Source organism: Bos indicus, chromosome 17, assembly GCF_029378745.1.
Source record: "Bos indicus isolate NIAB-ARS_2022 breed Sahiwal x Tharparkar chromosome 17, NIAB-ARS_B.indTharparkar_mat_pri_1.0, whole genome shotgun sequence".
In the NCBI taxonomy this organism is placed as follows: domain Eukaryota; kingdom Metazoa; phylum Chordata; class Mammalia; order Artiodactyla; family Bovidae; genus Bos; species Bos indicus.
Genome location: NC_091776.1, coordinates 14,677,150 through 14,702,086, shown reverse-complemented (window position 1 = coordinate 14,702,086; position 24,937 = coordinate 14,677,150). Strand labels below are relative to the sequence as shown.

Here is a 24,937-nt window from a genome sequence, read left to right as displayed (position 1 = left end):
CTCCCGGCAATCTTGATTCCAGCTTGTGCTTCATCCAGCCTGGCATTTCACATGATGTACATACACTTTTATTTGGCTCTCACTTTTTTTACTCAGAATAATTATGCTGAGATTCATCCACGTCATTACACATATCACTAGTCCATCCCTTTCTACTGCTAAGTAGTAACTCACTGTACAGATACATGACATCCAGAAGGCAATGGCACCCCACTCCAGTACTCTTGCCTGGAAAATCCCGTGGACAGAGGAGCCTGGTAGGCTGCAGTCCACGGGGTCGCAAAGAGTCGGACACGACTGAGTGACTTCACTTTCACTTTTCACTTTCATGCATTGGAGAAGGAAATGGCAATCCACTCCAGTGTTCTTGCCTGGAGAATCCCAGGGACGGTGGAGCCTGATGGGCTGCCATCTATGGGGTCGCACAGAGTCAGACACGACTGAAGTGACTTAGCAGCAGCAGCAGCAACCATTAAGGCATGCTAAGTAGTAACCCACTGTACAGATATATGACATCCATTAACCATTAAGGCATTCAAGTAGTTTCCAGTTTGGGGCTATTTAAAATAAAGGGGCTAAGAACATTGGCACAAAAGAGTTTGAGTGAACATATTATTTCATTTATCTCAGGTATTTAGGAGTGGAATGTCTGGGTCATATGTTATGTGTATGCTTAACTTTATAAGAAACTGCCAAAATATCTTCCATTTTACATTCTCATAAGCTGTGTATGAGAGTATCAGTTGTTCAGTCATCTCAACTCTTCAAATTTTGTTGTTGCTGTTCAGTTGCTCAATCATGTCTGACTTTTTGTGACCCCATGGACTGCAGCATGCCAGGCTTCCCCATCCTTCACCATCTCCCAGAGTTTACTCAAACTCATGTCCATTGAGTCAGTGATGCCATCCAACCATCTTGTCCTCTGTTGTCCCCTTCTCTTCCTGCCTTTAATCTTTCCCAGCATCAGGGTCTCTTCTAATGAGTCAACTCTTCACAACAGGTGGCCAAAATATTGGAGCTTCAGCTTCAGCATCAGTCCTTTTAATGAATAGCAATCACAGAAAACTAACCAAACTGATTACATGGATCAAAGCCTTGTCTCACTCAACAAAACTATGAAGTATGCCATGTGGGGCCACCCAAGACAGACTGGTCATGGTGGAAAGTTCTAACAAAATGTGGTCCACTGGAGAAGGGAATGGCAAACCACTTCAGTATTCTTGCCTGGAGAAACCCATAAACAGTATGAAAAGGCAAAAAGATAGGACAGTGAAAGATAAACTCTCCAGGTCAGTATGGGCCTATATGCTACTGGAGAAGAGTGCAGAAATAACTCCAGAAAGAATAAAGAGTCAGAGCCAAACCAAAAACAATACCCAGTTGTAGATGTGACTGGTGATGAAAGTAAAGTCCAATGCTATAAAGAACAATATTGCGTAGGAACCTGGAATGTTAGGTCCATTGTCAAACAGGAGATGGTAAGAGTGAAAATTGACATTTTAGGAATCAATGAAGCAAAATGGACTGGAATGGGCGAATTTAATTAATATGACCATTATATCTACTACCGTGGGCAAGAATCACTTAGAAGAAATGGAGTAGCCACCATAGTCAACAAAAGAGTTTGAAATGCACTACTTGGGTGCAATCTGAAAAACGACAGAATGATCTCTGTTCATTTCCAAGGCAAACTATTCAATATCACAGTAATCCAAGTCTATGCCCCAACCAGTAATTCCAAGGAAGCTAAAGTTGAACAGTTTTATGGTGACCTACAAGACCTAGAACTAACACCAAAAAAAAAAAAAAAAAATGTCCTTTTCATCATAGGGGACTGGAAACCAAAAGAAGGAAGTCAAGAGATACCTGGAGTAACAGGCAAGTTTGACCTTGGAGTACAAAATGAAGCAGGGCAAAGGCTAATAGAGTTTGGCTAAGAGAATGCACTGGTCATAGCAAACACCCTCTTCCAACAACACAAGAGACAACTCTACACATGGACATCACCAGATGGTCAATACTGAAATCAGACTGACTACATTCTTTGCAGCTGAAGATGGAGAAACTCTATACAATTAGCAAAAACAAGACCAGGAGTTGACTGTGGCTCAGATCATGAACTCCTTATTGCCAACTTCAGACTGAAATTGAAGAAAGTAGGGAAAACCACTAGATCATTCAGGTATGACTTAAATTAAACCACTTACGATTATACAGTGGAAGTGAGAAAGATTCAAGGGATTAGATCTGATACAGTGCCTGAAGAACTATGGACGGAGGTTAGTGACATTGTACAGGAGGCAGGGATCAAGACTATCCCCAAGAAAAAGAAGTGCTAAAAGGTAAAATGTTTGCCTGAGGAGGCCTTACAAAGAGGTGAGAAGAGAAGAGAAGCTAGAGGCAAAGGAGAACGGTAAGATATACCCATCTGAATGAACAGTTCCAAAGAATAGCAAGAAGAGATGAGAAAGCCTTCTTCAGTGATCAATGCAAAGAAATAGAGAGGGAAAAAAATAGAATGGAAAAGACTAGAGATCTCTTCAAGAAAATTAGAGCTACTAAGGCAACATTTCATGCAAAGATGGGCACAATAAAGGACAGAAATGGTATGGACCTAACAGAAGCAAAGGATATTAAGAAGAGGTGGCAAGAATATACAGAAAACTATACAAAAAAGATCTTCATGACCCAGATAACCACCATGGTGTGATCACTCATGTAGAGCCAGACATGCTAGAATGTGAAACCAAATGGGTCTTAGGAAGCATCACTATGAAAAAAGCTAGTGGAGGTGATGGAATTCCAGTTGAGCTATTTCAAATCCTAAAAGATGATGCTGTGAAAGTGCTGCACTCAATATGCCAGCAAATTTGGAAAACTCAGCAGTGGCCACAAGACTGGAAAGGTCAGTTTTCATTCCAATACAAAAGAAGACAATGCCAAAGAATATTCAAACTATCACACAATTGCACTCATTTTACACGCTAGCAAAGTAATGCTCAAAATTCTCCAAGCCAGGCTTCAACAGGACATGAACCATGAACTTCTAGATGTTCAATCTGGATTTATAAAAGGCAGAGGAACTAGAAATCAAATTGCCAACATCCATTGGATCATTGAAAAAACAGGAGAATTCCAGAAAAACATCTATTTCTGCTTTATTGACTACGCCAAACCTTTGACTATGTGGATCACAACAAACTGTGGAAAATTCATTAAGAGACAGAAATACCAGACCACCTTATCTGCCTCCTGAGAAATCTGTATGACAGTCAAGAAGCAACAGTTAGAACCAGATGTGGAACAACAGACTGGTTCCAAATCGGGAAAGGAGTACGTCAAGGCTGTATATTGTCACCAAGCTTATTTAACTTATATGCAGAGTACATCATGCATAATTCTGGGCTGGATGAAGCACAAGGAGGAATCAAGACTACCAGGAGAAATATCAATAACCTCAGATAAACAGATGATACTATCCTTATGGTAGAAAGTGAAGAGGAACTAAATAGCTTCTTGATGAAAGTGAAAGAGGAGAGTGAAAAAGCTGGCTTAAACTCAACATTCAAAAAACGAAGATCATGGCATCCAGTACCATCAAATCATGGCAAATAGATGGGGAAACAATGCAAACAGTGACAGACTTTTTTCCTTGGGCTCCAAAATCACTGCAGATGGTGACTGCAGCCATGACATTGGAAGACGCTTGCTGCTTGGAAGAAAGCTATGACAAACCTAGATAGCATATTAAAAAGCAGAGACATTACTTTGCCAACAAATGTTCATCTAGTCAAGGCTATGATTTTCCCAGTAGTCATGTATGGATGTGAGAGCTGGACCATAAAGAAGGCTGACTGCCAAAGAATTGATGCTTTTGAACTGTAGTGTTGGAGAAGAGCCTTGACAGCTCCTTGGACTGCAAGGAGATCAAACCTGTCAATCCAATCAAAGTATTCCTAAAGGAAATCAGTCCTGAATATTCATTGGAGGGACTGATGCTGAAGATGAAGCTCCAATACCTTGGCCGCTTGATGCGAAGAACTGACTTATTGGAAAAGACCCTGATGCTTGGAAAGATTGAAGGCAGGAGGAAAAGGGAGGGAATGACAGAAGATGAGATGGTTGGATTGCATCACTGACTCCATGGACATGAGTTTGAGCAAGCTCCAGGAGTTGGTGGTGGACAGGGAAGCCTGGTGTGCTGCAGTCCATAAGGTTACAAAGAGTTGGACAAGACTGAGCAACTGAACTGAACTGAATTGAATGAATATTGAAGATTGGTTTCCTTTAGGATTGACTGGTTTGATATCCTTGCAGAACAAGGGATTCTCAAGTCTTTTCCAGCATCACAGTTCAAAGCATCAGTTCTTCAGCATTCAGCCTTCTTTATGGTCCAACACTAACATCCATACATGACTACTGGAAAAACCATAGCTTTGAGTGTTCAGATCTTTGTCAGCAAAGTAATGTCTCCGCTTTTTAATATGCTGTCTAAGTGTGTCATAGTTTTTCTTCCAAGGAGCAAGCGTCTTTTAATTTTGTGGCTGCAGTCACCATTTGCAGTGATTTTGGAGCCCAAGAAAATAAATTCTGTCACTCTTTCCATTGTTTCCCCATCTAGTTTCCATGTAGTGATGGGACCAGATGCCATGATCTCCTTTTTTTGAGTGTTTTCAATTTTAAGTGTTCTGATATGTGTGTCCATGGGGCTTCAAAGCACCAGACTCAGTGACTGAGCACAATAGATGTGTAGTGGTATCTAATTGTGATATTAATTTGTGTTTCCCTAATGAGTGAACTCCGGGAGTTGATGATGGACAGGGAGGCCTGGTGTGCTGCAATTCGTGGGGTCGCAGAGTTGGACACGACTAAGCGACTGAACTGAACTGAACTGAATGCCTAATGATGCTGAGTACATCTTTTGATATGGCTTATTTGCCATCTGTGAGTCTTTTTCTGGTTAAATATATATACATACAAATCTTTTGCCCATGTTTTAATTAGGCTGTCTATTACTTATTATTAAGTTTTGTATAGCTTTATTTTGGAGACAAGGCCTTTATCAAATATGTGATTTGCAAATATTTCCTCCCCCAGCTTGTGGCTTGTCTTTTCATTCTCTCAGTGGTATCTTTCAAAGAGCAGGCATTCTTAATTTTGATAAAAGACCAATTTATCATTTTTTTTTCCTTTTTGGATCATGCTTTGAGCATCATATCTAAGAGATCTTTGCATAACTCAGTCACACAGATTTTCTCCAGAAGAGAAAATCTTTATGCTTTTTCCAGAAGTTTTCTTTTTATTGGGTTCTACTTTAACTATTTATAATCTATTGTGAGGTATATCTGCACATGTGCTGCAAGGTATGGTTTGAATTTGTTGTTGTTGTTCTTGCATTTTGGTATCCAATTGCTTTAGCATCAATGATTGAAAAGACTATTCTTTCTTGTTTGAATCGCCTGTGCACCTTTGTCAAAAATCAATTGACCATGTGTGTGTGAGTCTATTTCCGGACTGTTTTCTGTTCCATTAATCCATTTGCCTATCTTTTTTCTTTTCTCTTCCATTATAGTTTATTGTAAGATATTGAATATAGCTCCCTGTGCGATAACCTTGTTGCTCATTTTATATATAGTAATTTGTATCTGCTAATCCCAAACTCCTAATTTATCCTTTACCCCAACTTCCCGATTGGTAACTATAAGTTTGTTTTCTATGTCTGTGAGTCTGTTTCTGTTTTGTATATAAGTTCATTTGTATCATTTTTTTAGATTCCATATATAAGCGATATCACAGGATATTTGTCTTTGTCTCACATAATTCACTGTGTGATAATTCCCTAGTCCACTCATGTTGGTGCAAATGGCATTGGTTCATTCTTTTTTGTGGTTGAGTAATATTCCACTGTGTGTGTGTGTGTGTGTGTGTGTGTGTAACAGATATTCTTTATCCATTCATCTGTCGATGGACATTTAGGTTGCTTCCATGCCTTGGCCATTGTAAAGGTACTGCTATGAATATTGGGGCACATGTATCTTTTCAAATTAAGAGTTTTCATCATTTCTACATTCATGTCTAAGAGTGGGATTATTGGATCATATGGTAACTCTAGTTCCAATTTTTTCACATTTTTCTATCTTGATGCCAGTACTATCAAAGACAGTACTGCTGCTGCTGCTGCTGCTAAGTCGCTTCAGTCGTGTCTGACACTGTGCGACCCCATAGACGGCAGCCCACCAGGCTTCCCCGTCCCTGGGATTCTCCAGGCAAGAACACTGGAGTGGGCTGCCATTTCCTTCTCCAATGTGTGAAAGTGAAAAGTGAAAGTGAAGTCCCTCAGTTGTGTCTGACCCTTAGCAACCCCATGGACTGCAGCCTACCAGGCTCCTCTGTCCATGGGACTTTCCAGGCAAGAGTACTGGAGTGGGGTGCCACTGCCTTCTCCAAAAGACAGTACTACACTGTCTTTATAAGGTGGGTTTCTATGTCTTGGAGTCAAGTAGCATAAATTCTCTAACTTTGCCCCTTTCCAAAGTTGTAGCTACTTAGGTCCTTTGCATTTCCATATGATTTTCAGAATCAGCTTATCAATTTTGGAAAAAATGCTTGCTGAGGTAGTGATTGGAATTGTGTTAAATTTACAGATTGTTCTGGGAGAAAACTGACAAGTTAATAATATTGACTTTCTATCCATGAACTAAGTATATCTTACTTGGGTCTTTAATTTCTCTCAGTGATGCTATGTCTCGAATCTATGGATTTACAGTTGCAACAAATTTGGATAATTTTTGGCCATTATCTTGTCAAGTATTCTTCAGTGCTTCCCACTTTGGAGACTCCAATTATATGCATATAGATTCTTTGAGCCAGTGCCATTTTCACTAATGCTCTGTGCATTTTTTTCAATCTTTTTTTTCTTTCTCTGTTCCTATTTCTCTATGTCTAAATTCACTAAAACTTTCTTCTGTGATGTCTTATCTGCTATTAATTGCATGTAGTATGTTTTTCCTCTCAGTCATTATAATTTTCATCTATAAAAGTTGATTTAGGTCTTTTTAGTATCTTCCATGTCTCTACATAACATGTTAAATCACTGCTCTAGCTTACTGAACATAAGATATACAGCTGTAACACCTTTTATAAGTTTGTCAAATAATTTTACCATCTATATCACTACTCGGAGAAGGCAATGGCAACCCACTCCAGTACTTTTGCCTGGAAAATCCCATGGATGAAGGAGCCTGGTAGCCTGTAGTCCATGGGGTTGTGAAGAGTCGGACACAACTGAGCGACTTCACTTTCACTTTTCACTTTCACGCATTGGAGAAGGAAATGGCAACCCACTCCAGTGTTCTTGCCTGGAGAATCCCAGGGACAGGCGAGCCTGGGAAGCGACTTAGCAGCAGCAGCATATCACTACTGGATTGGCTTCAGCTGAGTTTTCTCCTCATTTGTGAGTCATATTTACCTGTTTCTTTGTAATGTCTGATCAATGTAAAATCCAGAATTTTTGATTATCAAATCACATGTTATAAACAGTGAAAGAAGCATGCACTTAAGGCACACTAATCAGACTTTGACAAATTTTACAAAAATATGCGATATATGTTTATACTAAAATGATATTATCTTTAGATTTAGGAGAGCAGTCAGTTAATATTTTTAGCAGATTAAAAGTATATTAAATAGTGGTACAAGTTGTAAATGGGGAAAACTGTGGGCACAACTGTAGAAAACGAGTTGGTGTTAGATATTTTTGCTTTCCTATGAATATACCGAGCTGTGATTTAGGACAGAGTTAAGTTTATTGGGAGCAGTTTGAACCTATGGGATCTTGCTATCAAGTACTCTCAGGCAGAGTCACAGCAGCATTTAGTCTAGAGATAATTTTTCCCCACGCCTGAGACAAAAATCCTATAGTACTTCGTGAATTATGATGTTTTTGACTCTGCCTGGGAGAACAGGAACTGTTTCCACCTGGACGGTTCCCTGGCAATTATTCCCTACAGTCCCTTCCGGTGACTCTGGCCCTAGTGCTGGGTGGTTTCTTCACCTGCATCTGCGAATCCATACTCATCTGAGATGTTTGGGGACGCCCCGAGTGGGGATCTTGAGTGCTTTCTCTGTGTAGCTCTTTCCTATCTGGTGTAGTGTCTTGTGGCTTCAAACCACAGTTCAGTTCAGTTCAGTTCAGTCGCTCAGTTGTGTTTGACTCTTTGCGACCCCATGAATCACAGCACACCAGGCTTCCCTGTTCATCACCAACTCTCAGAGTTCACTTAAACTCACGTCCATCGAGTTGGTGATGCCATCCAGCCATCTTGTCCTCTGTCGTCCCCTTCTCCTCCTGCCCCCAATCTTTCCCAGCATCAGAGTCTTTTCAAATGAGTCAACTCTTTGCATGAGGTGGCCAAAGTATTGGAACTTCAGCTTCACCATCAGTCCTTCCAATGAACACCCAGGACTGATCTCCTTTAGGATGGACTGGTTGGATCTCCTTGCAGTCCAAGGGACTCTCAAGAGTCTTCTCCAACACCACAGTTCAAAAGCATCAATTCTTAGGTGCTCAGCTTTCTTCACAGTCCAACTCTCACATCCATACATGAACACTGGAAAAACCATAGCCTTGACTAGACGGACCTTTGTTGGCAAAGTAATATCTCTGCTTTTGAATACGCTATCTAGGTTGGTCATAACTTTCCTTCCAAGGAGTAAGCATCTTAATTTCATGGCTGCAATTACCATCTGCAGTGATTTTTGAGCCCCCCAAAATAAAGTCTGACACTGTTTCCACTGTTTCCCCATCTATTTCCCACGAAGTGATGGGACCAGATGCCATGATCTTCGTTTTCTGAATGTTGAGTTTTAAGCCAACTTCCAGATCCATCTCCTCAACTCAGAGGACTCCAAGCGCCCTGTGCTGTGGCCTAGAAAGTAAGGCAGTAAACCAGGATGACTGCAGTGCTCACCTTGTTTGTTTCATATATTTTGTATCTTTTTATAAAGCTGTCTCAGCAGGGTGGGGAACTCTATCCTCTTTTACTCCACCTTGGTTGAAAGCTGAAGTCTTGGATTGTTTGTCATCTTATTGATTCTGAGGCACGTGTGCGCACTTAGCTGCGCAGTTGTGTCTGACTCCTTGCAATCCCCTGCACAGTATACCACCAGGCTCCTCTGTCCAAGGGATTCTCCAGACAAGAATACTGGACTGGGTTGCCATTTCCTCCTCCAGGGGATCTTCCCAACCCAGTAGTCCAACTCACATTTCCTGTGTCCCCTGCATTGCAAGCGGATTCTTTACCTGCTGTGCCATTGAGGAAACCCCTATTGATTCTAGGATTTATATATTCCAACTACAAGCCCTTCAAAGAATACAGGAATTAAAATATCTTCTTCCAGTCCATGACTTGTTTGATGAAGACATGTTGTCAATTTTAACACTGCCCAATATATTGCTCTTTAAACTCTAAGGTTAGTGCTTTCTGTGTCTGTTTACTTTTCCCAAAGTTAAGAAGATAGTTCTCTGTGTTCTTGTTTTGAAATGTCCTAGTATTTTTTTTTATTTCAATTTTAAAATCTATAATGCATTTGGCATTGATTTTTGCATATGTTGTGAGATAGGAAGCAAGACTCTTTTTTTTTTTAAAACGTGAGTATCCAATGTACCCAGAACCACTTACTGAAAAGTCCATCATTTCCTTACTGTAGTGCAGTGTCAATTCTGTCACGCATTTAATGACCACACACGCTCGGGTCTGTTTCTTGGTTCTCTGTACATACAGATTTAACCTTGGTCTGGTAAACAGCATTGAGATGAAGCAGTCATCTCATAATTTTCAGTTTAAAAGAAGACTGAGTTAGTTTTTCTCCTTTTTTAAAAGAAATTTTGTTTTGTTTTATGCCTGGACAGGGACTTGAACCCTGGGCCCTCAGATTAAAAGTCTGATGCTCTACCAACTAAGCTATCCAGGCACTCTCTAGGCTTTCTTAATTTAAGTATACATAAGTTTTAACTTCGTAGATAATTGTTTTTCATCCAAAATAATTTGAACATAGGAACTGCATAAATGTAATTATATTAAGTAACTCTAATACTATTAAATATAATGTTTGTATGTCACAATTACCAAGGGATTTTGGTTTACTGCTGCTGCTGCTGCTAAGTCACTTCAGTCGTGTCCGACTCTGTACGACCCCAGAGACGACAGCCCACCAGCTCCCCCATCCCTGGGATTCTCCAGGCAAGAACACTGGAGTGGGTTGCCATTTCCTTCTCCAAATTTATAAAATAAAATGTCTCTTTTACCCGATAAGTAATCTAAATATTGAAATATTAAGTCTGATACAAAATTATGCAATTCAGGCAGTGTTATCATAATATTTTAATTATCATAGCTCCTAATAAATTATAACTGAAATATCCTAAACAAACTATGTTATTCCTTTGTGAAAAGACCATTTTCTCACTGTATCTATATAAATCTTATTTCAAGGATATTTTCATTCCAAATTATTTAAATACAACTTCCTTAGAAATATTTAGATGTGTGAAAATTTCAATGCATAAAGTTATTTATTAATTTTAAAATACAGCCTCACTTTTTTGTTTTTTAAACTTAAAATGTCCTCTTACTAAAGGAATACATTTTTGTTGTAGAAAAATCATCAGATATACAACCCCAACTTTAGGTAATAATATAAAGTTTGGTTTATCACTTTTTGGAGTATGGTTATTGGGAGACAATTCCTATCTTTCTTAGCCCATTTGGGCTTCTATAACAATAAAACCATAAACTGGGTAGCTTATAAAAAATGGAAATTAATTTCTCTCAGTTCTGCCATCTGGGAAGGTCAACATCAAAGGTGCCAGCAGGCTCCTTGTCTGGAAAGAGTTCAACGTCTGGTTCATGGTTGGCATCTTCTTGTTGCGCCCTCACATGGTGGAAGGGAGCAAGGGAACTTTCTTCCCCTCTTTTACAGAGTCAATAACTCCACTCATGAGGGCTCCATCCCTATCACTGAGATCACCTCTGCAAAGACCCACCTCCTAATATCTTCACCTTGAGGGTTAGGATTTCAACATATGGACTGTGTTATTCAGTCGCTAAGTCGTGTGCAACTCTTTGCGACCCCATGGACTGCAGCATGCCAGGCTTCTTTGTCCTTCGCTATCTCCTGGAGTCTACTCAAATTCATGTCCATTGAGTCAGTGATGCTATTTAACCATCTCATTCTCTGCCACTCCCTTTTCCTTTTGCCTTCGATCTTTCCCAGCATCAGGGCCTTTTGCAATGAGTCGGCTCTTCACATCAGGTGGTCACAATATTGGAGCTTCAGCATCAGTCCTTCCAATGAATATTCAGGACTGATTTCCTTTAGGATTGACTGGTTTGATCTCCTTGCAGTCCAAGGGACTCTCAAGAGTTCTCCAGAAGCACAATTTGAAAGCGTCAATTCTTCGAGGCTCAGCCTTCTTAATGGTCTGACTCTCACATCTGTACATGACTACTGGAGAAACCACAGCTTTGACTTTTGTCAGCAAAGTGATGTCTCAGCTTTTTAATACACAGTCTGGATTTGTCATAGCTTTCCCTCCAAGGAGCAAGTATCTTTTAATTTCATGGCTGCAGTCACAATCCACAGTGATTTTGGAGCCCAAGAAAAGAAAATCTGTCACTTCTTCCACTTTTCCTCTTATATTTGCCATTAAGTGATGGGACTGGATGTCATGATCTTAGTTTTGTTAATATTGAATTTTAAGCCAGTTTTTTCACTTTCCTCTTTTCTGTTCATCATCTGCTTATCTTAGGTTGTTGATATTTCTCCCAGCAATCTTGATTCCAGCCTGTGATTCATCCAACCTAGTATTTCTCATGATGTAATCTGCATAGAAGTTAAATGAACAGGGTGACAATATTCAGCCTTGACGTACTCCTTTCCCAATTTGGAACCAGTACGTTGTTCCATGTCCAGTTCTAACTGTTGCTTCCTGATATGCATACAGGTTTCTCAGGAGAAACCTTACCTAGGTGGTCTGATATTTCTATCTCTTTAAGAATTTTCCATAGTTTGTTGTGATCCACACAAAGGCTTTAGCATAGTCAATGAAGCAGAAGTAGATGTTTTTCTGGAATTCTTTTGCTTTCTCTATGATCCAATGGATGTTGGCAATTTGATCTCTGGTTCCTCTAGCTTTTCTAAACCCAGCTTGTACATCTGGATGCTCTTGGCTCATGTACTGCTGAAGCCTAGCTTGAAGGACTTTGAGCATAACCTTGCTAGCATGTGAAATCAGTGCAACTGTATGGTAATTTGAACATTCTTTGGCATTGCCGTCTTTGGGATTAGAAAACTGACTTTTTCCAGTCCTGTGGGCACTGCTGAGTTTTCCAAATTTGCTGGCATATTTAGTGCAGCACTTTAACAGCATCATCTTTTAGGATTTTAAATAGCTCAGCTGGAATTCCTCTACTAGCTTTGTTCATGTAATGCATCCTAAGGCCCACTTGACTTTACACCCCAGGATGTCTGGCTGTAGGTGAGTGACCACACCATTATGGTTATATGGGTCATTAAGATGTGTTTTCGGAGAAGGCAATGGCCACCCACTCCAGTACTCTTGCCTGGAAAATCCCATGGATGGAGGAGCCTGGTGGGCTGCATTCCATGAGGTCGCGAAGAGTCGGACACGACTGAGCGACTTCACTTTCACTTTTCACTTTCATGCACTGGAGAAGGAAATGGCAACCCACTCCAGTGTTCTTGCCTGGAGAATCCCAGGGATGGCAGAGCCTGGTGGGCTGCCGTCTATGGGGTCGCACAGAGTCGGACACGACTGAAGTGATTTAGCAGCAGCAGCAAGATGTTTTTTGTATAGTTCTTCTGTGTATTCTTACCATCTCTCCTTAATCTCTTCTGTTTCTGTTAGCTTACCGTTTCTGTCCTTTATAGTGCCCATCCTTGCATGAAATGTTCCCTAAATATCTCCAATTTTCTTGAAGAGATCTCTAGTCTGTCCCATTCTATTGTTTTCTTCTATTTCTTTGCATTATTCATCTAAGAAGGCCTTCTTATTGCTCCTTGCTATTCTCTGGAACTCCACATTCAGTTGGGTGTATCTGTCCCTTTCTCCTTTGCCTTTCATTTCTTTCCCCAGCTATTTGTAAAGCCTCCTCAAATAACCACTTTGCCTTCTTGCATTTCTTTTTCTTGGAGATGGTTTTGGTCACCACCTCCTGTAGAAAGTTATGAATCTCCTTCCATAGTTCTTCAGGCACTCTGTCTACCAGATCTAATCCCTTGAATCTATTTGTCACTTCCACTGTATAATCATAAGGGATCTGATTTAGGTCATACCTGAATGGCCTAGTTGTTTTCCCTACTTTTAAAAATTTAAGACTGAATTTTGCAATAAAGAGCTCATAATCTAAGCCACAGATAGCTCCACATCTTGTTTTTGCTGACTGTATAGAGTTTTTCCATCTTCAGCTGTAAAGAATAAAATCAACCTGATTTTGGTATTGACTATTTGGTGATTGATGTCCATGTGTAGACTCGTCTCTTGGGTTGTTGGAAAAGGGTGTTTGCTACAACCAGTGTGTTCTCTTGACAAAACTGTTAGCCTTTGCCCTTCTTCATTGTGTACTCCAAGGCCAAACTTGCCTGTTAATCCAGGTATCTCTTAATTTCTTACTTTTGCATTCCAACACCCTATGATGAAAATGACAGCTTTTTTGGTGTTAGTTCTAGAAGGTCTTGTAGGTCTTCATAGAGCCAGTCAACTTTAGCTTCTTCTCCATTAATGGCTGGAGAATAGAGTTGGATTACTGTGATGTTGAATGGTTTGCCTTGGAAATATACCGAGATAATTCTGTTGTTTTTGAGACTGTACCCAAGTACCACATTTCAGATTCCTTTGTTGACTATGATGACTACTCCATTTCTTCTAAGGGACTCTTTCCTACAGAATCCATTATAGTAAATATAATGTCATCTGAATTAAATTCATCTATTCTTGTCCCTTTTAATTTATTGATTCCTAAGATGTTGACATTCAGTCTTGCCATCTCCTGCTTCACCAAGCCCAGTGTACCGTGATTCATGGACCTAACATTCCAGATTCTTATGCAATATTGTTCTTTACAGCATCCAACTTTACTTTCTCTTTACTTTTACACCCACAATGAAGCGCCTCTCCACTTTGACCCAGCCACTTCATTCTTTCTGGAGCTACTAGTAACTGCCCTCTGTTCTTCCCCAATAGCATATTGGACACCTCCTGACCAGGAGGGTTCATTTTCTGGTGTCATATCTTTTCACCTTTTCATACTGTTCATGGGTTTCTCCAGGCAAGAATACTGGAGTGGGTTGCCATTTCCTTCTCCAGTGGACCGTGTTTTGTCAGAACTCTTCATTATGACCCGTCTGCCTTGGGGAGCCCTGCACAGCCCCTTCAGCATGACAAGGCTGTGATCCATGAAGGATTTTAAGGGACAGAAACATTCCAACTGTAGCAATACCCAAGCATCTTGACTAGAGCACTATCCCCTGTTACCATGTCAGCAGCAAGCAAACATCTAGGTCATCAGCCACCTGATCAAAGCCCTTCACATCCTTCACTCACTCACTCATTCCACAAATATGTGTTAAGAATTGCTTACATGCCAGGTAGCCTGGTAGGTGTTAGGGGTAAAAATAAAGTGACTAAACAAAATAGACATAGTCCTTTTGACTAAACAAAATAGTCCTTTTCCTTAACAGCATCCATTATCTAGTGAGAGGAGTCAATATCAATAAAATAATCTCACAAAATGATGTGAGACAACAGCTATGATATCAATTTCTTATAACAGGACCGTAAGACAGTAAAGTAGGGAATATGATGCAACCTGAGCCTGAGAAAAGTCTTCCTGTGGAAGAGATGGGTGACCCAAGATCTGAAGAGTGGGCAGGAATGAACCAGTTCCAGTAAAATGAAACGAAAGGCACACAAAGGTGATGGCAACATGCCAGGCACAGGAGAGTGAGAACACAGGCTTCGGAGGGGGAAAGAAGATGAGTGTGTTTGAGGAAACAGAAGTGGAAGAATGCCTGAGTGACTAAGCACAGGAAGAGACAAGAAAGCAGTCCAGGTGACGCAGGATAGATACCTGCAGACGGCAGAGGCCAGGCATCATGTTGGCCATGTTAAGGATTCAAAAAAAAAAATTGATTCTTCCTTTATTTCTTTCCTTGGCTACACCAGGTCTTAGCTGCGGCATGCTGGATCTTTGATCTTCATTTGTGGCATGCAGGATCTTTAGCTATGGCGTGTGAACTCTAAGTTGCAGCATGTGAGATCCAGTTGTCTGACCAGGGGTCAAATCCAGGCCCCCTGAATTGGGAACACAGAGTCTTAGCCACTGGACCACCAGGGAAGTCCCCAGGATGTTGGTTTTTATCCTATGCTCAGTTGATAGCCATTGACATGATTTTATTTGTGCTTTTTTGAAGATGTCTTTGGCTGAAAAGTGGAGAATCTGTGGAGCAGGGGTAAAGAAGATACATTAAGCATATGCCCCAAAATCCAAGAGAGAAATGAAGTAGCTTGGGAAGGAGTGGTAGTACAGAAATGGATGAAATGGAAAAATAATCCACAGGCAGGCTTATCTACCTTTGGTAGTGGGTTGGTGATAGAAGATGAGCAAAAAAAGTACAGAGAATGACTCCCAGAGAAATAAAAAGACACTGGAGTTGATCTGGTGAGAGCTGAGGAGGAGCTCATGACTTGATTTGCTTGACAGAGTGGAGCTGAGTGGTATGTAAAGAAGGCAGTCGTATTTACAGATTGATGATCCAGAAGAGAGAACCCAGCTGGGGATGGAACTGTCAAATACCACCCACATGGGGAAGTAGTGGATGAGAAGAGCGGTGGGCTAGACCTCAAAAATGCCACGGGCCAGTAGAAGAGCCTTCAAAGAAATCAGAGTGGAACAAGGGGACAGGAAGATCCAAAACCATGATGTCTCAAGGGTTAAGGTACTGAGAGTTTTAGGAAGGTGTGACTGAAAAATATGAAGTCTGAAAATTCTCATCTGATTTAGCAATGTGGGGTCATGAGTGACCTTGGCAAATATAAGAGTAAAACTGGAATGGTAGCCAAAGAGAAACAGATTGAGGAGGAATGGAGGATGAGCTAGAGAGAAACTATAGCAACACTCAGTAGAAGTCTGGCTGTGAAAGAGCAAGAAAGGCTGTTAGGAAAAAAATGTAGCTAAAAAGCAATATATGATGTAGAGGATTTTTTACATTGTCTTAACAGAAGACATGTGAGGATATTTTAAATGGGATGGATAATTTAACTTGGTTTCCAATAAAAACTAAAGAGAATTGTAATCTGTTATCTACAATCCTTTTGTCAAATGCAGTGCAGCCAACTTTCATTTTAATGATATGGTAGTTTATTCAGAGGAATAGTGCCAACATTAAGGAAGAATTAAATAATCTGCAACTGCATGTTATTGGCAATTTCATGTAAGAATCCTTTCACAACAACTATTTTAAAAGGCTTCATACTAATGGCTCCCTTTCATTAAAAAAAAAGAGCTGTGTGTGTGTGTGTGTGTGTGTGTGTATGTGAATGTACATCCAATCAAATCATGGTATAAAGCTAAGGTTGGTAAATTATGGCCCTTTGGCTAAATCTGGCCTGCTACTTGTTTTTAAGTTGTATTGCAACATACACAATGACAGAAAAAATTACATGGAGAGTACAGTATTTAGATATAGAGAGAAGAGATTATTGATAGGGTTATGTTCTTGAAAAGATGCAATGGGATGAAATTCAAAGCATAAGTGGAGGGACTGACCTTTCAGAAGCGGAAAGCAACGCCTTTGATATGACATGGGAAGGAGGGGGTGGAGGAGTGAAGCTGGCATGTGGGTTTGCATGTCTGATGGCTAGTGGTTGAAGAAGTTTCTGTCTGAGCACTTTGCTTTCCTGATGAAACTATAAGATCTTTGTTTGATGGGGAAAGTGGAAGATTTGGACACTTGAGATATCTGAAAATGGTTTAAGCACTAATGCAAGCATCATTCCTAACAGGCAAAAAGTAAAAACAATCCACATGTCCATTATCTGATAAATGGATAACAAAATGTGATATATCCACATAATGGAATATTATTTAACATTATAAAGCAATGAAGTACTTGATGCATATTGCAACATGGATAAGCCTTGACATTATGCAGACTGAAAGAAACCAGTTACAAAAGGTCACCTCCTGTATGATTCCATTTATATGAAATGTCCAAAAGAGGCAAATCCATAGAAACAGAAAGATTAGTGGTTGTCAGGGATGCAGGGGGAGGGGGAATACGGTTTCTTTTAGGGGTGATGAAATATTCTGAAAGTATATAGTGAGGCTGAAGAATTTTGTGAATATACTAAAAACCACTGAATTCTACACTTTAAAAATGTGAATTTTATGGTAGGTGAATTATTATCTTGATAAAGCTGTTATTGAAAAAGAAAGAAAGAAAGAAAATTTTGCAGAGTTGAGTGCACTGTCCTGATAAAGGAGTGGGATTGCCAGTAGCAGAGATGTCCATGAAGATAAAGAAGCTTGCTGCACAGGCCCCCATGCGAGGAGGGAGCTGCTGGAAGAGAGTGATTCAGGGTGCACTCAGGAGGCATATCTATGTAAGTGAAACCGAAAGTCGCTCAGTTGTGTCCGACTCTTTGCCATCCCATGGATGGAGGGGTAGCCATTCCCTTCTCCAGGGCATCTTCCCAACCCAGGGATTGAACCCAGGTCTTCCACATTGCAGGCAGATTCTTTACCAGCTGAGCCACAAGGGAAGCCCCCATGAACTATACAGACCATGAAACTCTCCAGGCCAGAATACTGAAGTGGGTAGCCTTTCCCTTCCCCAGGGAATCTTCCCAACCCAGGAATTGCACTAGGGTCTCCTGCATTGCACGCAGATTCTTTACCAGCTGAGCCACTAGGGAAGCCCAAGAATACTGGAGTGAGCTATCACGGACGGGTAAATCCCCATGTGTGTGTGCGCATGCTAAGTCGCTTCAGTCGTGTCTGATTCTTTGCAGCCCTAGGGACTGTAGCCCACCAGGTTCCCCTGCCCATGGGGTTTTCCAGGCAATACTGGAGTGGCTTGCCATTTCCTCCTCCAGAGGATCTTCCCAAACCCTGGATCTGGGAGATCCTCATAAGAGACATATTTTCATGTCTCCTGCCTTGGCAGGAGGGTTCTTTACCACTAGCGCCACCTGGGAAGCCCAAATCACCGCAGAGATCTCAAAGGAAAGGCAGCTGTATCTCCAAGGCTCCAGTGATCTGTTCCTCATTCATTTCCGCATTCTAGATTCATATTCACATTTTTATTTGTAATTGTATATTCTTTTCCTTTAAAATGAATCCTCAAACTGTATATAGACCTCCCTGGCGTCTCAACAATAAAGAATCCACCTGCCAATGCTGGAGAAGCAGGTACAATCAGGAAGATCCTCTGGAGAAGGAAATGGCAACCCACTCCAGTCTTCTGGTGGGCTACAGCCTGTAGAGTCACAAAGAGTTGGACACAACTTAGCGACTAAACAACAACAACAAAACTGTATATGCTTCAGGTTCCAGAAAACAAAGATCTGCCCCTGCAGATAGATGAGGATCTATTTGAAGTCACTGAATCTGAATTTATGGTGACATTGCTCATTCTGTTGCTTAACTTGCTCTAACCGCACTCGGCTGTTTTGGTGTCAGAGGAAGTACAGTCGGGTTCACCCAGGGTTGGGGCTTTGTGGGTTGGAAGCACGATATTTGGATGACATATTTTGTGGACGACAAAATTCAACCTGGCAAAAGGGGTGAGTGTAAGACGGAGGGGCCTGGTGGGTCATGGAAAAGCAGAGGTATCAGCAAGGAAGAACTTGAAAGATCAAGTTGGAAAATGGTGCGATTGGCAAGTCTGCTGCTGGAGGTGAGACAGAGTTCATGAAGGGGTGATGGTCTAAGGTGATTTGAAGATCACAGAAGGTGACAACTGTCATTTGCTCCGAGGAAAAAATCTAAACCCTAAGACCACCTCCAAGCATCTGCACACTCTGTCTCCTGCCCGCGTCTGTCCCCTCACCCAGTCCAATGTCCCTCTCACTAGCCTACCCGCTGCCTTCCTTCGGGTTCTCAGGCGTTTCTTCCAGCCTGAGGAACTGGGCATCTGACAGCTTCTCTGTTGTCTGGAATAGTCTTCTCTGCTGCTTGGCTAGGCCACTTCTACTCATCTTGAAGATCAGAGTTAAGTCCATTCCTCAGGGAAGTCTTTCCCCACCTACTCACACTTCTCCCAGAGGGTAGAGCCCTGCTGAGACTCTTTGCTTTTCATTCACAGCATTTATCAACTGTATTATAGAAGTTAAGGGGCTGGTTACTAGCAAAATGCTCTTCTCTAGGACAAAGGGGTGAAGTAATAGGTTTGGTAACCTCTCTTTATATCCTGGGTCCTCAAGAACTTGTACATACAAAGACATTCCATGAGTCTGTGTTGTATGCATGAAATTTAAGATACTGATGTGTAATAGTGTTTTCCAGCATACTTTTTAACATATAAAGATGTAAATTTAATCATTTAAAATTTAATAATCTAAAAATGGCATATCATGTAAACATAAAGCCAATTTCCTTTTTAACACACATACATGAAGATGTATTTATCTCCAACTTCTCCTCATTTATTTTTTATCTAGAAATAACATAAATGAACATAGGGGAAAATACTTAATGATTATTTTTCTTAACTATATATATTTGCCTCTGCTGGGTCTTAGCTGCAGCATGCGGGCTCTTGTCAATTGTAGCTCTTAGTTGGATCTAGTTCTCTGCCCAGGGATTGAGCCCGGGGGGCCCCCTGCATTGGGAATGAGGAGTCTTAGCCACTGGACCACCAGGGAAGTCCCTGGTTTCTTACACGGAAATGAGTTATTTCAATCCCTTATTTGAAATAATGGAAAAAATTATTGGAACATTCCAAAGTAGTACATGATATACATACAGTTGACCCTCTAGATCTTTGGATTCCTCCACCAACATTGGGTAGGAAATATTCAGGAAAAAAATCTAGAAAGTTTCAAAAAGCAGCACTTGAATTTGCTGTATGATGGCAATGGCACCCCACTCCAGTACTCTTGCCTGGAAAATCCCATGGACGGAGGAGCCTGGTAGGCTGCAGTCAGTGGGGTCGCTAAGAGTTGGACACAACTCAGCCACTTCACTTTCACTTTTCACTTTCATGCATTGGAGAAGGGAATGGCAACCCACTCCAGTGTTCTTGCCTGGAGAATCCCAGGGATGGTGGAGCCTGGTGGGCTGCCGTCTATGGGGTCGCACAGAGTCGGATACCACTGAAGTGATTAGCAGCAGCAGCAGCATCAACTATTTACATAGCATGTACATTGTATTAGGTCTTATAAGTAATCTAGAAATGATTTAAAGTATACAGAAAGATATGTCTAGGTTACATGCAAATACTATACCATTTTATACAAGGGACTTGAGCATCAGAAAATTTTGGTATGGGAGGGGTCCTGGAACCAATTCCCCAAGGATACAGAGGGATGACTGTATTACAATTTTACATTAAAAAGAATATGAATACACACACACACATATACATACATACACACACATACATATGTTTAACTGAATCACTGTGCTATACACCTGAAACTAACACAACATTGTAAATAGTTTTGTTGTTGTTTAGTGGCTAAGTTGTGTCCCACTCTTTGCAACCCTGTGGACTGTAGCCTGCCAGGCTCCTCTGTCCATGGGATTTTCCAGGCAAGAATACTGGAGTGGGTTGCCATTTCCTTCTCTATACTTCAACTTTTAAAAAATAACTTTAACAGGAGTGGAGGAAGTGGTAAATTATCTAGCAGTTAACTATGAAAGAGTGAACCAGTCTCTGCCATGCTAATTTGAAATACTTTGACTCAGTATACAGACACACTGCTTGTGGTAAAAGTGGAAAACAAATTTAGTGATTTATTTTCATATGGATGGCTTGTGGTAAAACCCGAGTTCACATAAAAATTGCTTTGCTTTATTAGCTGCCATAAAAATTACACTCACTTGTATTCTAACATTTAAGAAAACAATGAGCCTCCTGGGTTGTTCTTTCTCTCTCAGTCCTCCTTATGGTTATCCCTTTGATCGTTTCACAAGACAACATCTTTACAACATCTTTCACATCTCTGGCTAGCTGCCTCTTTAAGGAAGACTTCTCCCCTAGTATCTGACCTAGTTCCACCCTTATTATTCTTCCAATTTCTCCCAGGGTACATTTATCACAATCTGTACTTGGGTTGACCCCTGTTAACTATCTTATGCCACCACAGAAATGTCACCGCTCTGAGTGCAGGGACCTTTATTTGTCACCACCCCAGCACCTAATTTCCTACTACAACTGTGTAACATTTTCAAACTCAAGAGGAACTCCTGATTATGAATGTTGTATTAACAAGAACACGCCTGAGGTTATTTTTTCCAGAAAAGTTTGGCCCTTTTATCTGATTATTTACAGTACGTTCCAAAATCTGTCTGGGGGCTTTGTTTCTCATAAATACATTGGAAAAGATATTTCTCTTATAGGATCGTGTTAATCTCAGGACCAGGTATCACAGTCATTGTAAAACACACACAAGAAAACAAATAGAATTAGGACATGGTTTCCCTATTCTGGTCCAACACCCCAAGGGTTGATTTTAAATAAAAGCCAAGGCAAGTGGAAGAAACTGGCAACAAATGGAGGGAGTGTAAGGCTTCAAAATGCCCCAGAGATAGATTCAACTGAATCCTTTGGGTCCACTAAGCGCTCCCACCACTCAGGCAAGGCTGCTCCGGGGACCAGCACACACCAGTCCGGGAGGGTCTCCTTCTGACCTCCCCTGCAGGCTGGTCGCCTTGGCGCGCTTCCAGCGACCTCGCCCTCCTGGTCTCTGCCCTTCAGTCTTGCGGGCAGAAACCCCGGGATCGCAGACTCTCCAGGTCGCGCGGTCTTCCTCCAGGCTGTTTCGCTTTCCACGCTGTCAAGTACCCGCCCCCCCTCTTCCCCGCCCCCAACTCCCGATCTCCTGCACAGTACAAACTCCGAGCTGACACTCGGCTGAGCCAAGATGGCAATCCACAGACTTGAACCTTCGAATGTTCCTCGGTCGCCCGGGAACCCGAGATGGCGCGGCGTTACCCTCGGCGAGGCTTCGCCGCCTTCCTTGGCGACCATCCCGCTGGGGGCTCCGGGATCCACGGCCGCCGGGGGCGCCGAGGACCCCTCTCCAGCGTCCCGAACTACAGATCCCAGGGTGCCTCTCGGACTCCCGCGCCCTCCCTCGCTTGCTCCCTCCCTCCGCGCGTCTCCTCCTCCCTGGCCCTTGTTGTTTTGGCTGGAAGCGCTCCGGCGGAGTTTCAGAGAAAGTCTGGGCAGAAACCGGAGCCGGCCCGAACGTGGGAAGGGGAGGAGGAAAGAGAGGAAGAGGGAGCCGGGAGGCCGGGAGAGGGAGGGATCGGGGCCGGGGGCCGGGCCGCCCAGAACCTGCCGCGCGCCCTGGGGTGGGGGAGGCGGCGCAGGAGCAGCGCTAGGGGACGGGACGGTGGGCTTGGTCCCCGCAGCCGAGCAGCCTAGCGCCTCGTTCTTCTGCCGCCCTCTGCTTTCTCTCTCCCGCGGCGGCTGCCAGCGCGGACCCACCCTTCGGCGGGACCTGCACTCTGCCCAGCGACGCCGAGCCGGCGGCTCCCTCCGTGGCCCGGGACCAGCCCTGCGCCCGCTGACCACGGGACCCTCGCGGCTTTCCCTTTCCTCGCCGCGGTCCGGGCGCCTCGGGGAAGTGACCCACCCTCCCTCCAGAAGGAGGAAGGAGGGGATAGCGCCAAGCGCAGCGAAACCTACAGCTGGCCAGTCGGAGTGGGCACTGCGCGGGGGCATTGTGTGTGTATGAGCGTGTGAGACTGTGTGCGCGCGTGCAGCGTCGTGTCTGTCTCGGAGTGCGCTCTGGGAGGTCCCGTCCCGAGGGGGCGGAGCGCAGGGGGCCGAGGCTCGGGCTCCGCGCCGGGGCAGAGTCCCGTGGAGCCCGAGCGCAGAGGCGGCGGCCGGGCGGGTGCACTGAAGGGAGGCCTGGGCATCTTCGGCCCGGCCGCGGCCCCTGCCCCGAGGTGTCGGCCTCGGCGGCTGTGCCCGCTTCTACTCACGTCCGCGGACCTGCCTGCGGGGAAGAAACTCGAACGCCAAGAGCCAGAGCGCCGCGGAGCCGGCCCGCCCCGTCCGCCTGGGGTGCGCCGCGGGAGAGCGAGGTCCCAGCAGCTGCACGGCCGTCCGGCGTCGAAGGTGTCGGGAGCGCGCCGGGCCCAGAGCCCGAAAGGCGCGCACCATGAGCGGCGGCGAAGTGGTCTGCTCGGGATGGCTCCGCAAGTCCCCCCCGGAGAAAAAGTTGAAGCGTTATGTAAGTAGAGCTCGGCCGCCGTTACCCTCCCCGGGCGGCTCGCGTGCCGACTGCTCCTTCTCTTTAGTCCCCATCCCTTCCCTGTAGGCCCCTTCCCCGGCAGGCTGGGGACCCAGGCTGGACACTCATGCCCGGGCCTCCGCTTGGCCAGGCATCTTCCTTTCTCCAGATTGCACACTGGAGAAATTTCTTTCTCCATCGGCCCTTAGGAAGGCCTGGTATGGACAGCTGAGCGCCTGCTGCGTGTTTTTATTGTTCCTTTTAGCAGGGGCGAGGGGGAGAGCATTCTCCTTTCGTTAGACCTGCACCGAATTCTCAGGGGCTGCTGTGTAGTAAATTTCCCGCACTGGGAAAACCACGGAGGTATTAAAACTCATCAGCCCTCTCTTTGGTCCGCCCTCCCTCCCGCCTTCCCCACGGGATGGTTGCGGAAAGCGGACGGAAGACCTGGGAAGTTGGCGTTAGAGCCGAGCATCTCCAATCCGCTCCACGGAAAAGAAAAAAAAAAAGTTATTACGCGCCCTACCGTTTGCTTAGCGGGGTTCACACTTTCTCGGTTTTGAATCGAGGGACGTTGGAGTTTGGCCCGAGAGCCTTGGCAGTTTGCTGCGAGAGGAGGGCGCTGGAGGGAGCCTGATGCTGGTGTTCGGGCGCCTTGGACACGCTGTCAAACCCCGTGGGAGGGGACAGACGAGGCCAGTTAGGAGTTCTGTGTGTTAATGGTCCTTTCCCAGGCCACCAGAGTTGCTTCGTGGTATTTGTGTAATTGATACAAGATGCTGATTATGTGTTAAGCCGTTTTAGCCGTTAGGGGAAATATTCCTTGAAAGAACCAACGTTACTGCAGCGGAAGTCTGTGTCCTTGGGGGGAGTCTGGGATCTTAGCCCCTTCTCCCTTACTGATTCTTCTGTCGCTGCCCCCTGCAAAGAAAAGAAATGACACCGTTGCCCTGGCTTATGGAGCAAATATTTGTCTAGTAAAGTATGTCTCAAAAGCACAATATGTGCCCCCTTAAATATAAATTTGCCAACGGGGAGAGTAATAATGGACCCTGTTTCTTGTGGAGGGATGTCTACACCCAATGCGAGAGCTCGAGGTAACCCTGTTACTCACTGTTTGCTTGCATAGAACGGAGTGAAGTGCAATATTTAACTTCGCCCACAACTCACCAGTGAGTTTACTTGCTGCCAGAATTTGCTATAGGCAAGTAGTTCTCCTTTAAGGATTTGATGCCACAAATCCTAAAGGATGTTCTTCAGAGATATTTAAAATTCTTCCAAATCCCCTCTCTCCATCTATCACAGTTTGCCCAAGTATTCTGGTAAATATGGTAACTTTATTCTAAAATTTGGGGCGAGAGGCAGTGTGTTTTTCAGCTGGGAGTTCTGTGTGTATGTGTTGGATATATGTGGGGAGAGGGTGTGGTTTGATGTATTTGTTTTGAGAAG

The 24,937-nt window shown here is 43.3% G+C and overlaps 1 protein-coding gene and 1 non-coding gene across 5 annotated transcripts in view; one reads left to right on the top strand and one right to left on the bottom strand.

Moving 5' to 3' along the window:
• Positions 1 to 9,899: 9,899 nt before the first annotated feature.
• TRNAK-UUU (transfer RNA lysine (anticodon UUU)) lies at positions 9,900 to 9,972 on the bottom strand. Its single transcript has one exon. It is a non-coding gene; the product is annotated as a tRNA-Lys (tRNA).
• A 12,661-nt stretch (positions 9,973 to 22,633) lies between these two features.
• The window catches only part of GAB1 (GRB2 associated binding protein 1), a 127,909-nt gene continuing 125,605 nt past the window's right edge, over positions 22,634 to 24,937 (top strand). For all 4 annotated transcript variants that reach the window (XM_019977517.2, XM_019977515.2, XM_019977514.2 and 1 more), the window contains exon 1: positions 22,634 to 23,488. In XM_019977517.2, the coding sequence (XP_019833076.2) occupies positions 23,417 to 23,488 (72 nt within the window). In that variant the 5' untranslated portion in view covers positions 22,634 to 23,416. The remainder of the gene's footprint in view (positions 23,489 to 24,937) is intronic.